Source organism: Rhizophagus irregularis, chromosome 10, assembly GCF_026210795.1.
Source record: "Rhizophagus irregularis chromosome 10, complete sequence".
Lineage (NCBI taxonomy): Eukaryota > Fungi > Glomeromycota > Glomeromycetes > Glomerales > Glomeraceae > Rhizophagus > Rhizophagus irregularis.
Genome location: NC_089438.1, coordinates 1,598,154 through 1,614,038, shown reverse-complemented (window position 1 = coordinate 1,614,038; position 15,885 = coordinate 1,598,154). Strand labels below are relative to the sequence as shown.

General features: G+C 29.6%; 6 protein-coding genes across 7 annotated transcripts; 2 read left to right on the top strand and 4 right to left on the bottom strand.

Annotated features, from left to right (window-relative positions):
* Positions 1-187: 187 nt before the first annotated feature.
* Positions 188-3,560, bottom strand: OCT59_001854 (uncharacterized protein). Of its 2 annotated transcripts, XM_025320843.2 has the most exons (8): positions 1,598-3,560; positions 1,412-1,522; positions 1,249-1,326; positions 1,044-1,166; positions 857-972; positions 649-766; positions 476-587; positions 188-409 (listed from the first exon to the last, which is right to left on the bottom strand). In XM_025320843.2, the coding sequence occupies exons 1-8, from the start codon at positions 3,398-3,400 to the stop codon at positions 369-371; spliced, it is 2,502 nt and encodes an 833-aa protein (XP_025170420.2). In that variant the 5' UTR covers positions 3,401-3,560; the 3' UTR covers positions 188-368. The 2 variants fall into 2 exon arrangements, with proteins under 2 accessions (XP_025170420.2, XP_065995319.1); XM_066144122.1 differs by having other exon boundaries at positions 195-409; positions 476-766.
* A 283-nt stretch (positions 3,561-3,843) lies between these two features.
* On the top strand, positions 3,844-4,842 carry OCT59_001853 (uncharacterized protein; the record flags this gene model as incomplete). The annotated part of the gene is made up of 2 exons (XM_025311563.1): positions 3,844-3,941; positions 4,023-4,842. 2 exons carry the CDS (start codon positions 3,844-3,846, stop codon positions 4,840-4,842), a joined length of 918 nt encoding a protein of 305 aa, XP_025170422.1.
* Positions 4,843-5,695: 853 nt separating this feature from the next.
* Positions 5,696-7,737, top strand: OCT59_001852 (uncharacterized protein; the record flags this gene model as incomplete). The annotated part of the gene is made up of 11 exons (XM_066144121.1): positions 5,696-5,716; positions 5,798-6,082; positions 6,160-6,171; positions 6,246-6,528; positions 6,609-6,629; positions 6,709-6,875; positions 6,945-7,070; positions 7,155-7,221; positions 7,290-7,310; positions 7,392-7,500; positions 7,595-7,737. The coding sequence occupies 10 exons, from the start codon at positions 5,696-5,698 to the stop codon at positions 7,475-7,477; spliced, it is 1,089 nt and encodes a 362-aa protein (XP_065995318.1). The 3' UTR covers positions 7,478-7,500; positions 7,595-7,737.
* A 76-nt stretch (positions 7,738-7,813) lies between these two features.
* On the bottom strand, positions 7,814-9,022 carry OCT59_001851 (uncharacterized protein). The gene is made up of 4 exons (XM_025320846.2): positions 8,715-9,022; positions 8,441-8,572; positions 8,242-8,352; positions 7,814-8,166 (listed from the first exon to the last, which is right to left on the bottom strand). Exons 1-4 carry the CDS (start codon positions 8,929-8,931, stop codon positions 8,141-8,143), a joined length of 486 nt encoding a protein of 161 aa, XP_025170424.1. The 5' UTR covers positions 8,932-9,022; the 3' UTR covers positions 7,814-8,140.
* Positions 9,023-9,064: 42 nt separating this feature from the next.
* On the bottom strand, positions 9,065-11,776 carry OCT59_001850 (uncharacterized protein). Its single transcript, XM_066144120.1, has 2 exons — positions 10,553-11,776; positions 9,065-10,497 (listed from the first exon to the last, which is right to left on the bottom strand). Exons 1-2 carry the CDS (start codon positions 11,730-11,732, stop codon positions 9,359-9,361), a joined length of 2,319 nt encoding a protein of 772 aa, XP_065995317.1. The 5' UTR covers positions 11,733-11,776; the 3' UTR covers positions 9,065-9,358.
* A 141-nt stretch (positions 11,777-11,917) lies between these two features.
* OCT59_001849 (uncharacterized protein) lies at positions 11,918-15,245 on the bottom strand. The gene is made up of 6 exons (XM_025320848.2): positions 15,101-15,245; positions 14,417-14,650; positions 12,915-14,350; positions 12,669-12,832; positions 12,516-12,598; positions 11,918-12,449 (listed from the first exon to the last, which is right to left on the bottom strand). The coding sequence occupies exons 2-6, from the start codon at positions 14,525-14,527 to the stop codon at positions 12,213-12,215; spliced, it is 2,031 nt and encodes a 676-aa protein (XP_025170426.2). The 5' UTR covers positions 14,528-14,650; positions 15,101-15,245; the 3' UTR covers positions 11,918-12,212.
* Positions 15,246-15,885: the final 640 nt, after the last annotated feature.

The window sequence follows — 15,885 nt, the reverse complement described above, 5'->3', positions numbered from 1 at the left end:
ATTTATACGCAAAAATTTTAATCTATTTTTGGCAAAAAAGTTCTCAGGGGTCATACTTTCTCACGCCTTACAAATAAATAATAATGCGATTATCTGCTATTCTTTCCTAGTTCAGTCAGCTGACCCATATCGCAAAATTCCCACAATAAATTGACATCATTAAATGGTAGTACAATGCACTATAATATAGTATTATCGGTAACCAGGAATTTTTTTCCCCTTACCGAATGTTACATTTAAAACTTTATTCATCATTTTTCATAAAATTAATATTAATAATCTTTTACATAAATTCGACATATGATCAATGAAAAAAAAATTCATCAATTCATCGTACAAGATAATTGTAGACAATGATATTACTCCTCTTAATACCAGGAGCGATACTTGCGATAATAGGAAGTAGTGTCTAAATAAATTATTGGTATTAAAAAGCTTTGTTCCTTGATTATTGGAAATACTTTACACGTATTACCTCGAATAGTATTCATTCCTTGAACATCTCCTAAATTAACATAACCTTCTTCGTTTATTAAAAGTTCGGAACCGGATTCCTCCCAATTGATGCGACAATAAACACAGGTAACCTAATAGATAAATAAAAAATAAAAATAAATTTTAATTTTAAAGAGTAAAAAGTATGCATACTTTGTCACCGCGTTTTGATCTCTTCCATTGCTCGAAACAGTCTTTGTGAAGGTTATTTCCGCAACCTTCTTTACACCATACGATATTTTTATGATCTTTTTCTTCTAAGGGTTCATAGCTATTAAAATTAAATTTAAAGAATATTAAATAGTGTGATTAATTATATTCTGATAGTCTGGAAACGATTGTAGAAAGGGCATCTAAGTACCAAATAGGGCAATTTCCTTCGATTGGTCGGCGTTTTTCGTTTTCATTTCCATTGGTGTCACTTACTAATTCACCGGAAGTGAACGTTTTATATTTATCACGAACACGTTGGTTTGCCTATAAATATAAGATATTTAATAAGTTAGTAGAAATTTGATTATGTACAATCATTTAAAGAATAAAGTTACCAAAACAGTCGGATCAGGCGCAGCGTTGGCAAAGATTGAACGGAGTTCTTTAGACAAAAGCGCCTTCTGATAGATAAACGAGCTATCTCGATTTAGGCGAAAAACTTTGAGATAAATAAAGAACTAAACGATTATATAGATGTTAAATGTCATCATAATTTTAGGTCTCGATAAAAAGATTTTTGATTTTTTCTAATATACGTACAATATGTTTACACAAATTTCCTTTCCCGAAATCTGGACAAGTGCAATTTGGTACATGTTTAATAGTAACTGTGTATATCTAAAGAGTTTTTTTTTAAAAAAAAAACAAAAGAAATTTAATAAATTTTTAAAGTAAAAGTTCGTTATAGGTTAATGAAATTTACATTGCCGGTTGATCCTAAAACTGCAAATTCTTCGTGGAAATCGTCAATCTTTTCTCGATTAACCATATAAAGTCGTTGTTGTTCCGCACGAATAATACGCTCATAAATAGGCTATGATCATCAAAAAGAAAAAGAAAGAATTATTCACGCAATGAAAATTTATTTAAAACAAACCCTTAATCTTACAGTTGAGCAAATCGTTCTGGTACGAGCTAATCGTTTCTCTTCAGGTTTTTTAGACTTCTTTGATTTTTTATTTTCCTTTGCAGGATCTGCTTCCCGTTCCCCATTATCATTTTCAGTAGTCGTCTTTCTCTTTTTACCACGGTTCTTAGTAGCCTCTGTAGTAGCTTCAACAGGCTCTGCTAATTCTTGTTCCAACACATTTATACGTCCACGTTTAGGGGGATTTCCTTCAGATATTTCTTCGTTTGTTTTTGGATTGCTGCTTGTCATTTGATCGGGATCGGCCGTGGTACTACTTTCTGAGACTGTCTTTCGTTTACGACCGCGTTGTGAAGTTGTAGAAGCACTAGTAGATGCCACATTAGTAGGTTCTTCCGTAATCTGAGCAGTTGTTTCGTTTAATTTTCGTTCACGTTTAGGAATAGAAACAACTGGTAGTGATGATGATTGTAACTGTTCCTCAATTCCTGCAGGTTGTTCATTTATTGAAGTTACTTGTTCAAGAATTTCAGATTCGGTTCCTACTGGTTGTTCAAGTGAAGAATTCTTTGGTTTTCGTCCACGTTTTGAACGAGGAATTTGTTGTGTAGAGCTCGTACTAATCATAGCCACATCTGGAGGTAATTGTTCAATAGCCGCGGTTGTTGTTTCTTGAGTAGTTGTTTCTTTATTTTGAGTAACTGTTTCTTGAATTCGAAGAGTTTCAGATTCGGTTCCTACTGGTTGTTCAGGTGAAGAATTCTTTGGTTTTCGTCCACGTTTTGGACGAGTAATTTGTTGAGTAGAACTCGTACTAGTCATAACCGTGTCTGGAAGTAATTGTTCAATAGCCGCGGTTGTTGTTTCTTGAGTAGTTGTTTCTTTATCTTGAGTGGCTGTTTCTCGAATTTGAAGAGTTTCAGATTCGGTTCCTACTGGTTGTTCAGGTGAAGAATTCTTTGGTTTTCGCCCACGTTTTGGACGAGTAATTTGTTGAGTAGAACTCGTACTAGTCATAACCGTGTCTGGAGGTAATTGTTCAATAGCCGCGGTTGTTGTTTCTTGAGTAGTTGTTTCTTTGTTTTGAGTAACTGTTTCTTGAATTCGAAGAGCAGATTCGGTTCCTACTGGTTGTTCAAGTGAAGAATTCTTTGGTTTTCGTCCACGTTTTGGACGAGTAATTTGTTGAATAGAACTCGTACTAGCTATAGCCGCGTCTGGAGGAAATTGTTCAATAACCATGGTTGTTGTTTCTTGAGTAGCTGTTTCTTTATCTTGGGTGGCTGTTTCTCGATTTTGAAGAGTTTCAGATTCGGTTCCTACTGGTTGTTCAGGTGAAGAATTCTTTGGTTTTCGTCCACGTTTTGGACGAGTAATTTGTTGAATAGAACTCGTACTAGCTATAGCCGCGTCTGAAGGAAATTGCTCAATAACCATGGTTGTTGTTTCTTGAGTAGCTGTTTCTTTATCTTGAGTAGCTGCTTCTCGAATTTGAAGAGTTTCAAATTCAGTTCCTACTGGTTGTTCAGGTGAAGAATTCTTTGGTTTTCGTCCACGTTTTTGACGAGGAATTTGTTTAGAACTCGTCACATCCGCAACTGGAGGCAATTGCTCAATAACCATAGTTGTTGTTGTTTTTTGAGTAGTTGTATCTTGAGTAGCAATTTCTTGAATTTGGTCAGTTGTACTCATGCTTTGTCCGGTGGGAATTTTTGGTTTTCGTCCGCGTGAACGTGTAGCAACAGTTAACTTTGATTGTATACCGTCAGAAGGATTTACAATTTCGGTAGTAGAAGAACTAATAGAAGAATCACTTGTATCCATATTTGCTACTCTTATAATAAATATTAACTATTAAGAAAAATATATATATTTCAATTAAAACAAGTATTCATGTATTTTTTTTGTTGTAAAAAAATAAAATAAACGCGTTTAAAAAGGTAAAAAAAAGCGAAAAAGCGTGGTCGAGAGAAAAAATTCCATCAGCACTAAATAAAATATCTTAATCAGTTTATATATTTACATATTTTTACATAAAAAAAAATCAAGATTATTCAAGTTAATGCAAACGAGCATATCGATATATCGAGCATATGATAGAATACTTTTTTCGCGTTTTCTTATAAATTATGTCATCATTCTCAATTACTCATCAACCTTAGTTAACCTTGAGTAATAACGATCATTACCAATAAAGGAAATTGGTTGATTATACAGTATATATAGATTTTACGTAATTTCTCTCTTTTTTTTTAAAAAAAATAAAAATGCCCCCTTCAATTCATTGGGAAGAAATTACAAAATTAATTTCAGCTAGATTATATACATTAGGATTTGATTCGGTGAAAGCATTTCCAGCACAAAGGTCAATTAAGATACAATGTATTATATAAATTTAAATAATAAAATTAATTATTTATTAATTATTCTTGTTCTCTTTTTATAGGTATAATGAAAAATTATCAACGTACTCTCCTTTACCAACATTTTCTCAAACGAATTCAACGTTGTCAATTCTAGTAGGAAACACCAAACATCTTTGGACAGAATTTTTAAAATATTATTCGACCGAAATTTTTACAAATTACACATATGAAATTCCTCCTTCAAGTAATCACTGCGCAAGTTCAACGACTTATTCCGAAGACAGTGATAACGAAGAATATAAAAAACAAAATCCTTTAGATTATTATACAAGAATAAGTATAACAAAAGTTATTAAAGAAATAATTTTATTAAAAAATTTAGCAAATTTAAATTACGATATTAGGTATACATTTGATTTAGATAAAAAAAAATTCGTCGCTTTTCAAATCTTGGCAGAAAATGCATCATTCGCTTATTATAACAGAATCTGCTATTTAAATGTTCATAAAGAATTTGGACCTTGGATAGGTTTGAGAGCTGTTATCACTTTTGATATAGAAGGACCTCTTAATTCTTTACAGTTATTTCCTGAACTAAAAAATCCCTTTCCGGAAGGGGATGAGAATCTCGAAAGAAAAATACAAGAAATTTATGGTACAAAAGATCATAATTATCACCAACAGGATAATCGCATGATTACGGATGAGAATAAGTCGGATACGAAATCAGAAGAAATAAAAGAACAATGGCATAAATTTGTTGAATTGAGAGATATTGCTTCCGGATTTATGGATAAAGAATTATTAGAAAAGTATCGATATTCTAAAGATCAAATTGAATATCATTATACAAATAATATTGAATTATTGAATAGGATAGTATTAAATAATAAAAATTAAATTAAAATTACAAAGAAAAATAATTATTTAATATGAAAACTTCCCGGTAACTAATAAGTAATTACATTTAAACTATATTTAAATTACTGATTTAGTTCAAATTAGGAAATCTAATATTACTAAATTTATAATTCATAGGACCATTTTCCTAAATGATCAAATTCTATTTTTTCCCATCGCATGTGCAAAATATAACAGCGCCCTTTGAGAAACAAAAAAAATTTAGCGGCAATATGATCTACATTCGTGCAGTATAATAATTTACTTTTTATGTATGCATTCCCATTTTTGTCGTTCTAGAAGGTTTTTTCGTCTTTTTTCGTCTCATTATGCGCGTATGGCAAAATAACTATTATCACACATGTAAGAAGAACCCAAACCCTTGAAAATAATAGTTGATTATTCAAAAAAAAAACGCATTTGTTTATGATTGGAAAAGGGAATGATGATTTATTTCATCATAAGAAAAATTGATTTTTCTACAACTGGTAACGAATTTCATTTACTAGGTTTTGGCGTTATCTCCTTATTGGATTAATATTCCGTTCATATAATATATATTCTAAATTTGGTTTCACTTTGTTTGAACAAATTATTTATTCTATATATAATATAAGATGCGCGTGTTAAATTTTAGACCCTCGATTCTTGTTTCAATGTCAAAATATTTATTTAAATCTATTTAAAACAAAAAAAAAATTTTTTTTTTATACTTTTAACCCCCATCTTAGTTTTACATACAAAATATAAAGTCCCTCTGGGAGGAATTTTATTTTTGTACTCTATAATTCAAATCATAATACTTTTTTTTTCTTCTCTATTTTTTATTATTAATTTATATTTTTTTAATATCATGAGGTTTTACAATAAATTGGTATTTAGGATTTAAATACTTTTTCTGTTAAAGTTTAATTATAATTGTTAGTTTAATCGTAGTGAATTAATTTTTTTATAGTGGGCCCGTATAACTGAATCACGATGGACCATTTCATATATAAGTTTCGCGGTGTTGCAAATGATAATAGCAATAGTAATAGAAGCTATAATATTACAAAAAAATGAAAACAGTTATGGAACATTGACGACGTATATGGGTGATGACGATAAAGAGAACTTTGAAAAGATTGTGTACAAAAAATATACGTATACTCAATATAGTAAACAATTCCAGTCGATTATACATGGAAATATATGGTTTATGGTGTTTGAAGCCTTCCTTACAGCTTTATGTTTTTCTTCGGTACGTATCCAATTTTCGTTGATAAATCGATCTTAATTGATTATCCGCTAATATTTATCAATAATTTAATTATTTAGTTATTCTTTCAAGTAAGTAATTGACATATTTAAAGTCTATTATTTAATTTATCTTAATTAATTCAATTTACTAAACATTCTATTAGAATACTATTGAAGTAATATCAATTGCAATCATAAATGTATGCTTAATATTTTTTGCGGGAGTACAAATTTACCAAAGTAATAAGTGGATTATTCGAGTTAATTCACAAATTGAATTGGATCTTAAGGAAATATCTTTAACTAAAGATGTTATTCCATGGGAAGCACTTCAACTTGTATTAATGATAGGTTTTACTTCCGCTTCGATAGTTTTTGGATACAAATTATATAAGCAATTTGGCTGGAATATCTACAAAGAAATAGGTGCAAATATACAGATGCAAAGTAAGGAAATATTTTTTTTTTACTTTATTTTAAAATAAACAAAGTTGTTGATTTTTTTTTTCTTTTTAAAAAAAAAATAGGAATGTATCGAACATATCTAGGTGAACTAAATATAATTTGTAATTTTAATATGTTTTCATCAATAAATATGTATATGCTTATATTTTTATTTTATTATAGTGTTCCTTTTGCTACTAAAGTTAGATCTACTTCTCTTGATGGGGTTTCAAATTCTTAATTTAGTTTTCTTGTTCAGTGATGCGGAAGAAGATCAAACCACAACTATAATCATCCAAAGTATTATGGTTGCAAGTGTTATCCCAATAGTCGGGTTAGCATTATGGGGGGTATGTAGTAATAGCAAAAATTTCTTCATGAAAAAAAATTTGAAATTTATTATATTTTTTTTGTATTAGGTTCGGAGAGAAAATCAAGTAGCCATGTTCATTTTTGCAGTGGCTTCTGTAGCTACTATAGTGAATTTTATTTATATTTTAGCTAAGTTTATCATTAACAGAGATGAATACTTGTTAACATTATTGGTAATTATTATAACTGATCGAAGAAAAAGGATCATAATTTTCATAAATATATTTCTTTACTAACTGTTTTTACTGGCTTTAAAGGATATCCTCGGTATCTTAATAACTATAATGTCAATGGTGATTGCCTATTTAGCAACGCGTAATTTCGGTATGAATTTATGTTGATTGATTTATGTTTTGTTGATAAATATTTATTAACTATTTATGTTTATCTAGATCGTGGTTTGAAGAATCATTGTAAGTACTCAGTATGATTTATTCTAACATGTCATCAAATTAATAAAAATAACATTATCTGATATTGTTAAAATTTCTTAGTTCAAAAAAGAGATCATGAAGATGCTGTCAATTTGGAAGCTTGCGGTGGTCAAGGACAGCGAAAACGGTTTTCAATCGACGATTAGCTTTTTATGATTGCTAATTGAAGGTAATAACTTTAAACAATCTTTTTACCTATTTACGTTTAGAGATGAATACTCACTTTTTATCACATTTTGTAATACTATATTTGATTTTTAAAGAATTTTTTTTTTTTTTATTAATTTTGGAGTTTCTAAAAAATCTTTATTATAGACCTTTAATTACTGAATTTTTTGTACTATACCAGATAAAAAAAAATTTTATACATTTATATAAAACTTTCCTCAAAAATTCATCATACCGTAATAATTTATCCTTATTCATCCCATTTATCAATTTATCATCATTTGTATTGTATACCTTTCTCATATCCTTCATTTAAAAAAACAATGCTATTTTCAATAATAAGCCTTTATTTGTATAGAAAACATTAAAAAAGAAATCATATTGTAACTTGTAATTCTAATATGTTTTTAATATTACATTATACAAATTCCATATAAAGTCTTTACGTTTATATCTTAGTATCGTTAGTACCGTTTAAAATTAAATATATGGAATTTATATTTGTTTATTTGGCTAAAAAAAAGATTTATTTAAATTTAATTTTACTTTTAACATTAAAAAAGCTTATATACTACAATTACTAAAAAAGATAATAATTTTTTTTTCTTTTTTGAGCGATTCAAATGATACAACCTTTTTTTTTAATCGGAAACAACATATCCTTTACCTATATTTATTAAAAAATTTTTTTTTTGTTAATATATTGAATATATTTCAAAAGATAACATTAGCAACGAATTACCTTTATATCCTTCGGATGAAATACCAGTTATAGGGTTAGCCTTTTGTTGGCGCATTCTTTCATTAGTAGCTTCTTCCCATTCTTTATTAAGAGTTTTTGGATGTTCAGTTACTTTTTTTTAAAAGAATTACGAGTTAAAATGATTTTTTAGGAGCCATTCATATAGAACACAATTTGAAAAAATAAATAGATATTTTACCAGCTTTCTTTGTCATAAAAAAAAATCCACCACTAACGATAAGTAATCCAGTAACTCCTGCAATTATTTTGCCAGTATGGCGTGACTCATAAAATTCTCTTGGTCCATAATTCCCAAAAGAAATATAATAGGCTTTTTAATTAAAAAATAAATATTTACTAGTTAAAAAATTTATATAAATTATAATTTTTCGTATTTTCCTTTAATAATGCTTTCTTTTATTAAATGAATGCTTATGTGCATATTTTTTTTTAAAAAAAAATTCATGAAATACCCGCTTTCTTTTCTTCAAGAGAAAGTCTTTGCCAATCTTGTTTTTGTAATTCTTCGATTCTTTTTGTAATGTCACTCTGTTCTTCAGGTGATAATGTATTCCATTTACCGACAACTTCAGTAATTGTTACTGGGGTATAAGAAATACCTCTCTTACTGAAATTAACAGTTCTATTAAGAATTTGATGTTGATTGATACGAACTAGAGAACGAAACATAATGTAGAAGTAAGCTATTTATCTTGGATTTTTTTTTTTGTTCAGGTAAAACTGATATATCATAAATTGACAATCACACTTTTCGAGATACAATCCGGGGGAGATAACCAGATCATATACATGTATAATTTCGTTTTATAATTTTGGGCCAAAATTTTTAATTCTGGCCTAGACTATATATCTTTCATTTTTATTAAAAAATTAAAGGTACGTTCATGAAAATTTACATGGATTTGTTATGCAATTTAATTGGTCACCAATCAATAAATATTAAAACTAACAATAAATAAATATATATATATATAAATATTATAAATTTTTTACTATTATAAAAAAATTTACAGTGAAATAATTTATACAATAGGAAATTTTTGCCTATAGCGGTAGCTCTAACCCTGAATATGTAATAATATAAATAATTATGCACTCACGTATCCCAATGTTGTTGATGAGCATACTTTTGAGCTTCATCAATTCCCAAACTTGCCGCTCTCAAAATTAATCTTTTAGATTCTTCCACATCCCTTTTCAATCCTCCGTAAGGCTTATGATAACAAACCCCTAAATGATACATTCCATGAGGAATGTTTTTATCGACTGCTTTCTTAAAATATTTTACAGCTTTAATTCTATCCCTAGTTAATCCTTGCCCTGTTAAATAAAGATATCCTATCATATCCATAGCATCTCCATCTCCACCTTCTACTGCTTTTTCGAGATATTCGATTGATTTTGGAATGTCTTTATCTACTCCCTTACCAAAAAAGTAATATTCTCCTAATCGGAATAAAGCATGTGGAAAGTCATCCATAACTTTTATATATTCTTCTCTTGCTTTGGCATAATCACGAAGTAGATGATAATTATTCGCTTTCTCTAATATTTCATCTAATGTAGGCTCAATTTCTTCTTCTTCAGAAAAATCGGAAGGTACCTCGAGATTGCGTGTAGATCTGACATGTAAATATCTTTCTTCTTCTTCTTTTATTAGTTCATCAAGTCCTAAATCAATACCATCCGGATCTTCTCCTGGAGCATAAGATGTATTTTCCAAACATTCAGGTCGGATTACCTCAAGATGATCAATGATTTCCGTAGTTTTAAATCTACGTTTTGGAACTAGACACGTACAATTTGTAAAAACGCTAGAAATTGATGGTGGCATGTTATGCGGTAATTTTAATTCTTTTCCTTCAACTTTTCTTAAATGATATACATGATCCAATTGAAACCCTTGCCAAGGAAATTTTTCGGATACAATTTCGTAAAATACGACTCCAAAAGAATATATATCACATTCTTCTGTAAAAATTGCTACATTATCTCCAAGCCTTTCTGGAGCTGTCCAACGAATTTGTTCTTCAAAAGAATCAATTAATCTCAGACTTCCTCCATTAGACCAACGAGATTTTCGGAAGTTAGTTATTTTAGCCCGAAAATATTTATCCAGAAGAATATTCGCACTATTTATATATTTATGCAATATTCCAGCTTTATGAAGAAATGCCATACCTAAATTAACACGTTTATTTTCATTGCAAAATAACAAAATAACATTAACGTTAACTAATATTTTTAGTGTTATAAAATATATATAATTAATTGTTTTAATAAAACGTACCCTGAGCTATTCCCAAAGCTATACTTCGTTTCTTTCCCCAATCACCTTTCAAATTACCAGATGCGATAAAAGCCTGCAAGTCTTCATGTTCACAATAATCTAAAACCAATGCCATATTCCCTCTAAGTGTGGTAACTCCGATTAGATCGATAATATTTGGGGAGGGAGCTAATTTTTGTAAATAAGCTACTTCCAATGCGAATTGTGAAACTTCATCGCTAACTGATTCTCTTGCCAACGTCACTTTAATAACTACTTTAAAATCTTTTGGTTTTCGAGTAAATTCATTTACAGTATGATAAATTGCAGTAAATAATCTATCTGTTTTATATCGTTCAAAATCAGATAATTCATTTGAATTTATTCTAGTGCCTAAAAGTGATGGTGCATTTTTTGCATGTTTATAACCGCGAATTTCTTCTAGAGTTTCTTTGACCATATTATTTATTTGAGCAAAAGCGATCTTGTCTTCTTCATGCCACGTTTTATGAGTTTCTTCCAATTCTTGTGAATTGACAAAATGTCGAATATTAATTGCAAAATTAAGTCGACTACATGCTTGATCTAACCTTTCTTCTATATCTTGAAACTCTGCCGCAAATTTCTTTGCATAAAAGATTTTTAATCCATATTTTGCTTCTGCATGTTGTTTAACTACAGCTCTACCATCTTCTAGTACGATAGCAAAAGCTTTTAAAGCAGAACCAAAACTTTTATCTTCTATTTCTTTTGGATTCTCTGCTAACTTATCCAATAATTCTTTTGCCGAATCACGAGCTATTTTAAATTGTTCACTAAGTCTTTTGCACTCAGCTTTGCAATGTCTAGCAGCTCCAGCATAAGTAACAATATCCTCGACAAGAAATGCAATGTTACCAGTTAAAACTGCAATAACTGCATGATTGATTACCTTTCCCACCTCGATAGCTCCTTCAATATATTTTGGTAAACTTACACTTAGCTTTTCACCAAAGTTAGCGATTCCGGAACCATATCCACCAAAGACTCGATCAAGTTTTACCTCATCGCTATCTAAACCACCTTTCCAGCCCAAAAAGTCCGAAGCCGATGAAGCCATCACAGGAGAACCAGTAGAACTAAAAGAATCCGTTGAGTCACAACGAAAATCAGAGCCTTTAAAAGATCTTTTTTTTGTCTTCGAACGTCGGAAATATGACATGACGGACTACATAGTTCAAAATACCTACAGCTTTATACTGTGTCGCGCCCTCTCTTTGTGTCACCCCTTTTTATATAAAATATACTTACAAGTCTAGTTAGTTTAGTTCAAAAAATCAGAAATCATTAAATATCGCCAATATTTCCCTTACGTGGCAATAGCTTAAAAAGTAACTTTCGATTATGTAAATCCCAAAAAAAAAAAAAATTTATCATTTCATGCAAAATACAAAATGATGTAATAATGTGATTATTTACAATGAAAAATGCGATCTTTCCACTAATACTATCTCGATTTGCTTAGAAAGATTAGAATCAAATAGTTTTAGGTTTAATCTGGTATATAAACAATTACGACATATAAGCCGTACTATACGTTTAATACGTTTTAATTATCAGGCAAATTATTGATTAAGAGAATTTACTATCCAATATGACGTACTTTACAAAGTATATACATTATGATATTTATGATATTTTATTAGTTTTGTCGTTGCGGTAATTCTGGTTGTTTCGGTTGCTGTGTTGAAGGTGGTTGCGGCTGTAATTGTTGCAATTGCAACTGTTGTTGGTGCTGTTTTAACACTGATAATTGTGACCTTGATTTTATTTGTTCACTTAATTGACGACAATTTTCTTTCAGTGTCATAATTTCTGTCTTTACATCATCAACAATTAGTCTCTCACATAAGTTTGTATATGCAGTCGAACATGATTTCTGAAATGAAAATTAATTAAATTTACCATCAGTTAATATTATAAAACAAATCTACGGAATATTTACCTCTGCTTCTTTTTTTAAAAGATCATTGTACTTGTCAAAAATCATTTTCCGCCTTTTGTAAAGTCTTAATGCATTTTTAGTAGCTATAAAATAACAATAAAATATATTTAATAAGGACTATCTATTTTTCTTTAACCAATGTAAAGTACACACCATCTAAATCTGAAGTTTGATTATTGCCTTTCATATCTTCTTCAGGATATTCAAAAATATGATATGGTAAAAGCCTTGCGACTGCATCTTTAAGGGATCGAAATGGAGTTTTATAGTCAGGTTGTAATACTGCCATTTGATCAGCCTTTGTTGCTGCTTCGAATCTATGATAAAAAGTATACAATAAATACCTAGAGAATTTTTTTTTTTCCAATTCTAATAATATCCATAAGATGGTTCTCTTACCTTTGCACGATATCTGAATTATGGTTAATTTCTTCCGCTGTTCTTTGAAGTCCTGTTGACTGAAATGATCTTTTAAATCCATGTGATGTCGATGGGCGATGTAGTGGCGTCGGTGCAGAATAATACTGAACTATTGGACGAGTAGTTGGTGTCGTACTTGTATAATAAGTGGATTGGACAGGTTGAGGAGATTGAATAAATTGAGTTGTTTGAGCGCTCATCTGATTATTCATGGGTACTGTTGTATTTATCGGTATATGTTGATATTGTGTTGGATATTCTTGTGTATATTGAGAATCTATCTCATCCGTGCTTCGTTTTTTGGCGTATCTTCCCGTCTTAGTGTACCTCCTCGTGGATCTTGATGATCCGTCGGAGTAAAATGAATCCTCTAATGGAGAAGAAGGATATAATGTCTGTGAAGTCATATTAGAAGGAGTTGTAGATTGAGATCTGTCTGATACAGCAGAATGTATTTCTGCAACAACTAAAGGAGGTCGTGATGTTAATGGTATATACAATTGCTTAGATGCTGTCTGTGTATTTAATGCTGCTGTGCTATTTATTGATTTGTTTGACGACGTAGACGTCGATATTGGAAAGGATGAAGATCGTGTTAACTGCGATGCTGATGCCAATGAAGATTGTACTTTTGTTGAAGTGTTATGAATAGTTACGGACGGATGTTCTGGAAGAGACGTAGATGTCGGTAACCGTGATGTTGTTGCATTTATCGTTGACTGCGAAGAAGTCGTAGAAATTCCTTGATCTTGTGTGTGCTGTGGCATAGATTGGGTAACAATGGCATTTGAATCGTGCAAAGTTTTTATTTCTTTAAGCAGTGCTTCTCTTTGCGCATCAGATAAAGAACTAACTGACATATTGTCAGCTAACCTATATATTATTTCGCCTTTCTTTCTATGCATAATAACCGTTAGACCAGCTAATTTCATCATTTTGACCTGCCCTTCTTGTTCACAGAGCGGTATTGTCTGATCCTGTGACGAAATTGAATTATTATTGTGTTGTCCATTTGAAATTCCTGTTCCAAAAACATTATTTTGTAAATTACTTGAAGAGTTAATTACACTACTATTATTTTGATATCCATTATAGTTCAAATTCGAATCTTTTTTTTCTATTAGATTTTTTCTAAATCCATTTGAAGATTCAGTTGTTTGTCCCGGTGGATGAACTAATTGTCCAGTAGGTTGACAATTTGACAATTCCGTCTTCGCAACGTCTTCACGATTATTTTTAGATTCAAGCGTCATACCATTAATGTCGTCTTGAGTATTAATATTAATAGATGATGAATTTTTAACACAGAGTTCAGATTTTTCTTCCTTCACTACTAATTCAGATATATTTTGTGAATTAGGACTTGTTGCCTTTTTTGAAGATTTATGCAATGTTTCGTATGCATTCGCATTATTCTATAAAATAAAAAAACAATTCAAAATTTCGAATTCAAAATTAATTAAATAAATCAAATCTTTTACCTGTTTTTCCTTTAGTAATTCGCCATTATTTTGTGAATTATTCTCTTCGAACCTTTCAATATCTTCATCCTTGTAGTTCATAACTGTAGCCATGATTATAGGCATAAACATAAAATATCACAGTAGTTACGACAAAATCTTTCAATTTTTTTTTTGAAAATTTTTTTATTTTTTTTTTCGTTGTACGTAGTGAATATAATGTTCAATTGGTAAATTGAAAGAAAATTCGCGTTTCTGTAGATTGTATGAATACAATTAAAAAAAAGACATTGTCAGAAAACTTTGATATATTTTGTAGACATCTTTTTTTTTTATTTTATTAGAACAGTCTCTAACGATGCAACAATCGCTTCAGTAGTAATTATTTCAAAACTCCAAAATTATGGATGCTACTACAAAGAAAATTACAATTGAATAGAATAAAAAAAAAAATTAAACTATTCAATAAAAACATTTAAACAAAATCACAAACTGGACCGTAATCAGGGAAAACAAGGATTAAAAAAAGAAGAAAAAATTGGTATGAGCAGAAAAGATGAGAAATCGCAAAGAAATTTTGTAAGCTATAAATCCGTAACTTGGTTTTAAATAACTTAAGACTTTTCAACTCTACTTTGAAGCTCAAACAACTAAGCAACCACAACAGAAAATGAAATATAAGTCAAAAAACGTATTTTATCGTACCTTACGTCCCAGTTTTTTTGGAAAGTAATTTGAGGGATTTTTGGCCAAACCAACTACCTAGGGCGCACGTTGAGTCGTCGGCTCAATGATCTAGTTTAAGAATCATTATTTTAAAAATTTGGTTGGCGACGATAACAATCCAGCCATTTGACCAGAATTATAATTAATAATTTAGGTAATATAGGTGGATAACAAAGCCACATATAACCGTGGCTTTTACAATTAAATAAAGTGGCGCCATAAACTCAAAATGTTAATCATTAAATTTTTCTTTATAATAAGATATAAAATTACATATATTTGTAATTATAATAGCTTTATTATTGATATTTACTATAGATCTTAATGTTATTCAAAATGGAGAAAAATTCCTATTATATTAATAATTAATAATTGAATTCATAAATTTTGAATTCTTTTAATGCAAATATATTATAATAAATACATTAGTAATAAAGTATTTAGTTTTGAATATATCTCCATAGAAGAAAATTTGTTGTTAAAAAAGCACTTTATTACATGCTTTCACTTATAGAGTTATTTACTTAGTATTACTTAAATATTATTATAATACAATTTAAGAAATTTGAGGATTTTTTAACAAAAGAAAGAAATTCTGAGTTTATATCATAATAAATAATTTTATTAATAAAATTTTGATTTAATTAATTTACAACATACCTAATGTAATATGTTGACTTTGTTGTCTTTAGCAAACTTTGCAAAAAAATTCATTTGTATTAAAAAGAAATGAAAAAAATACTATTTAAAGAGATATACTTATT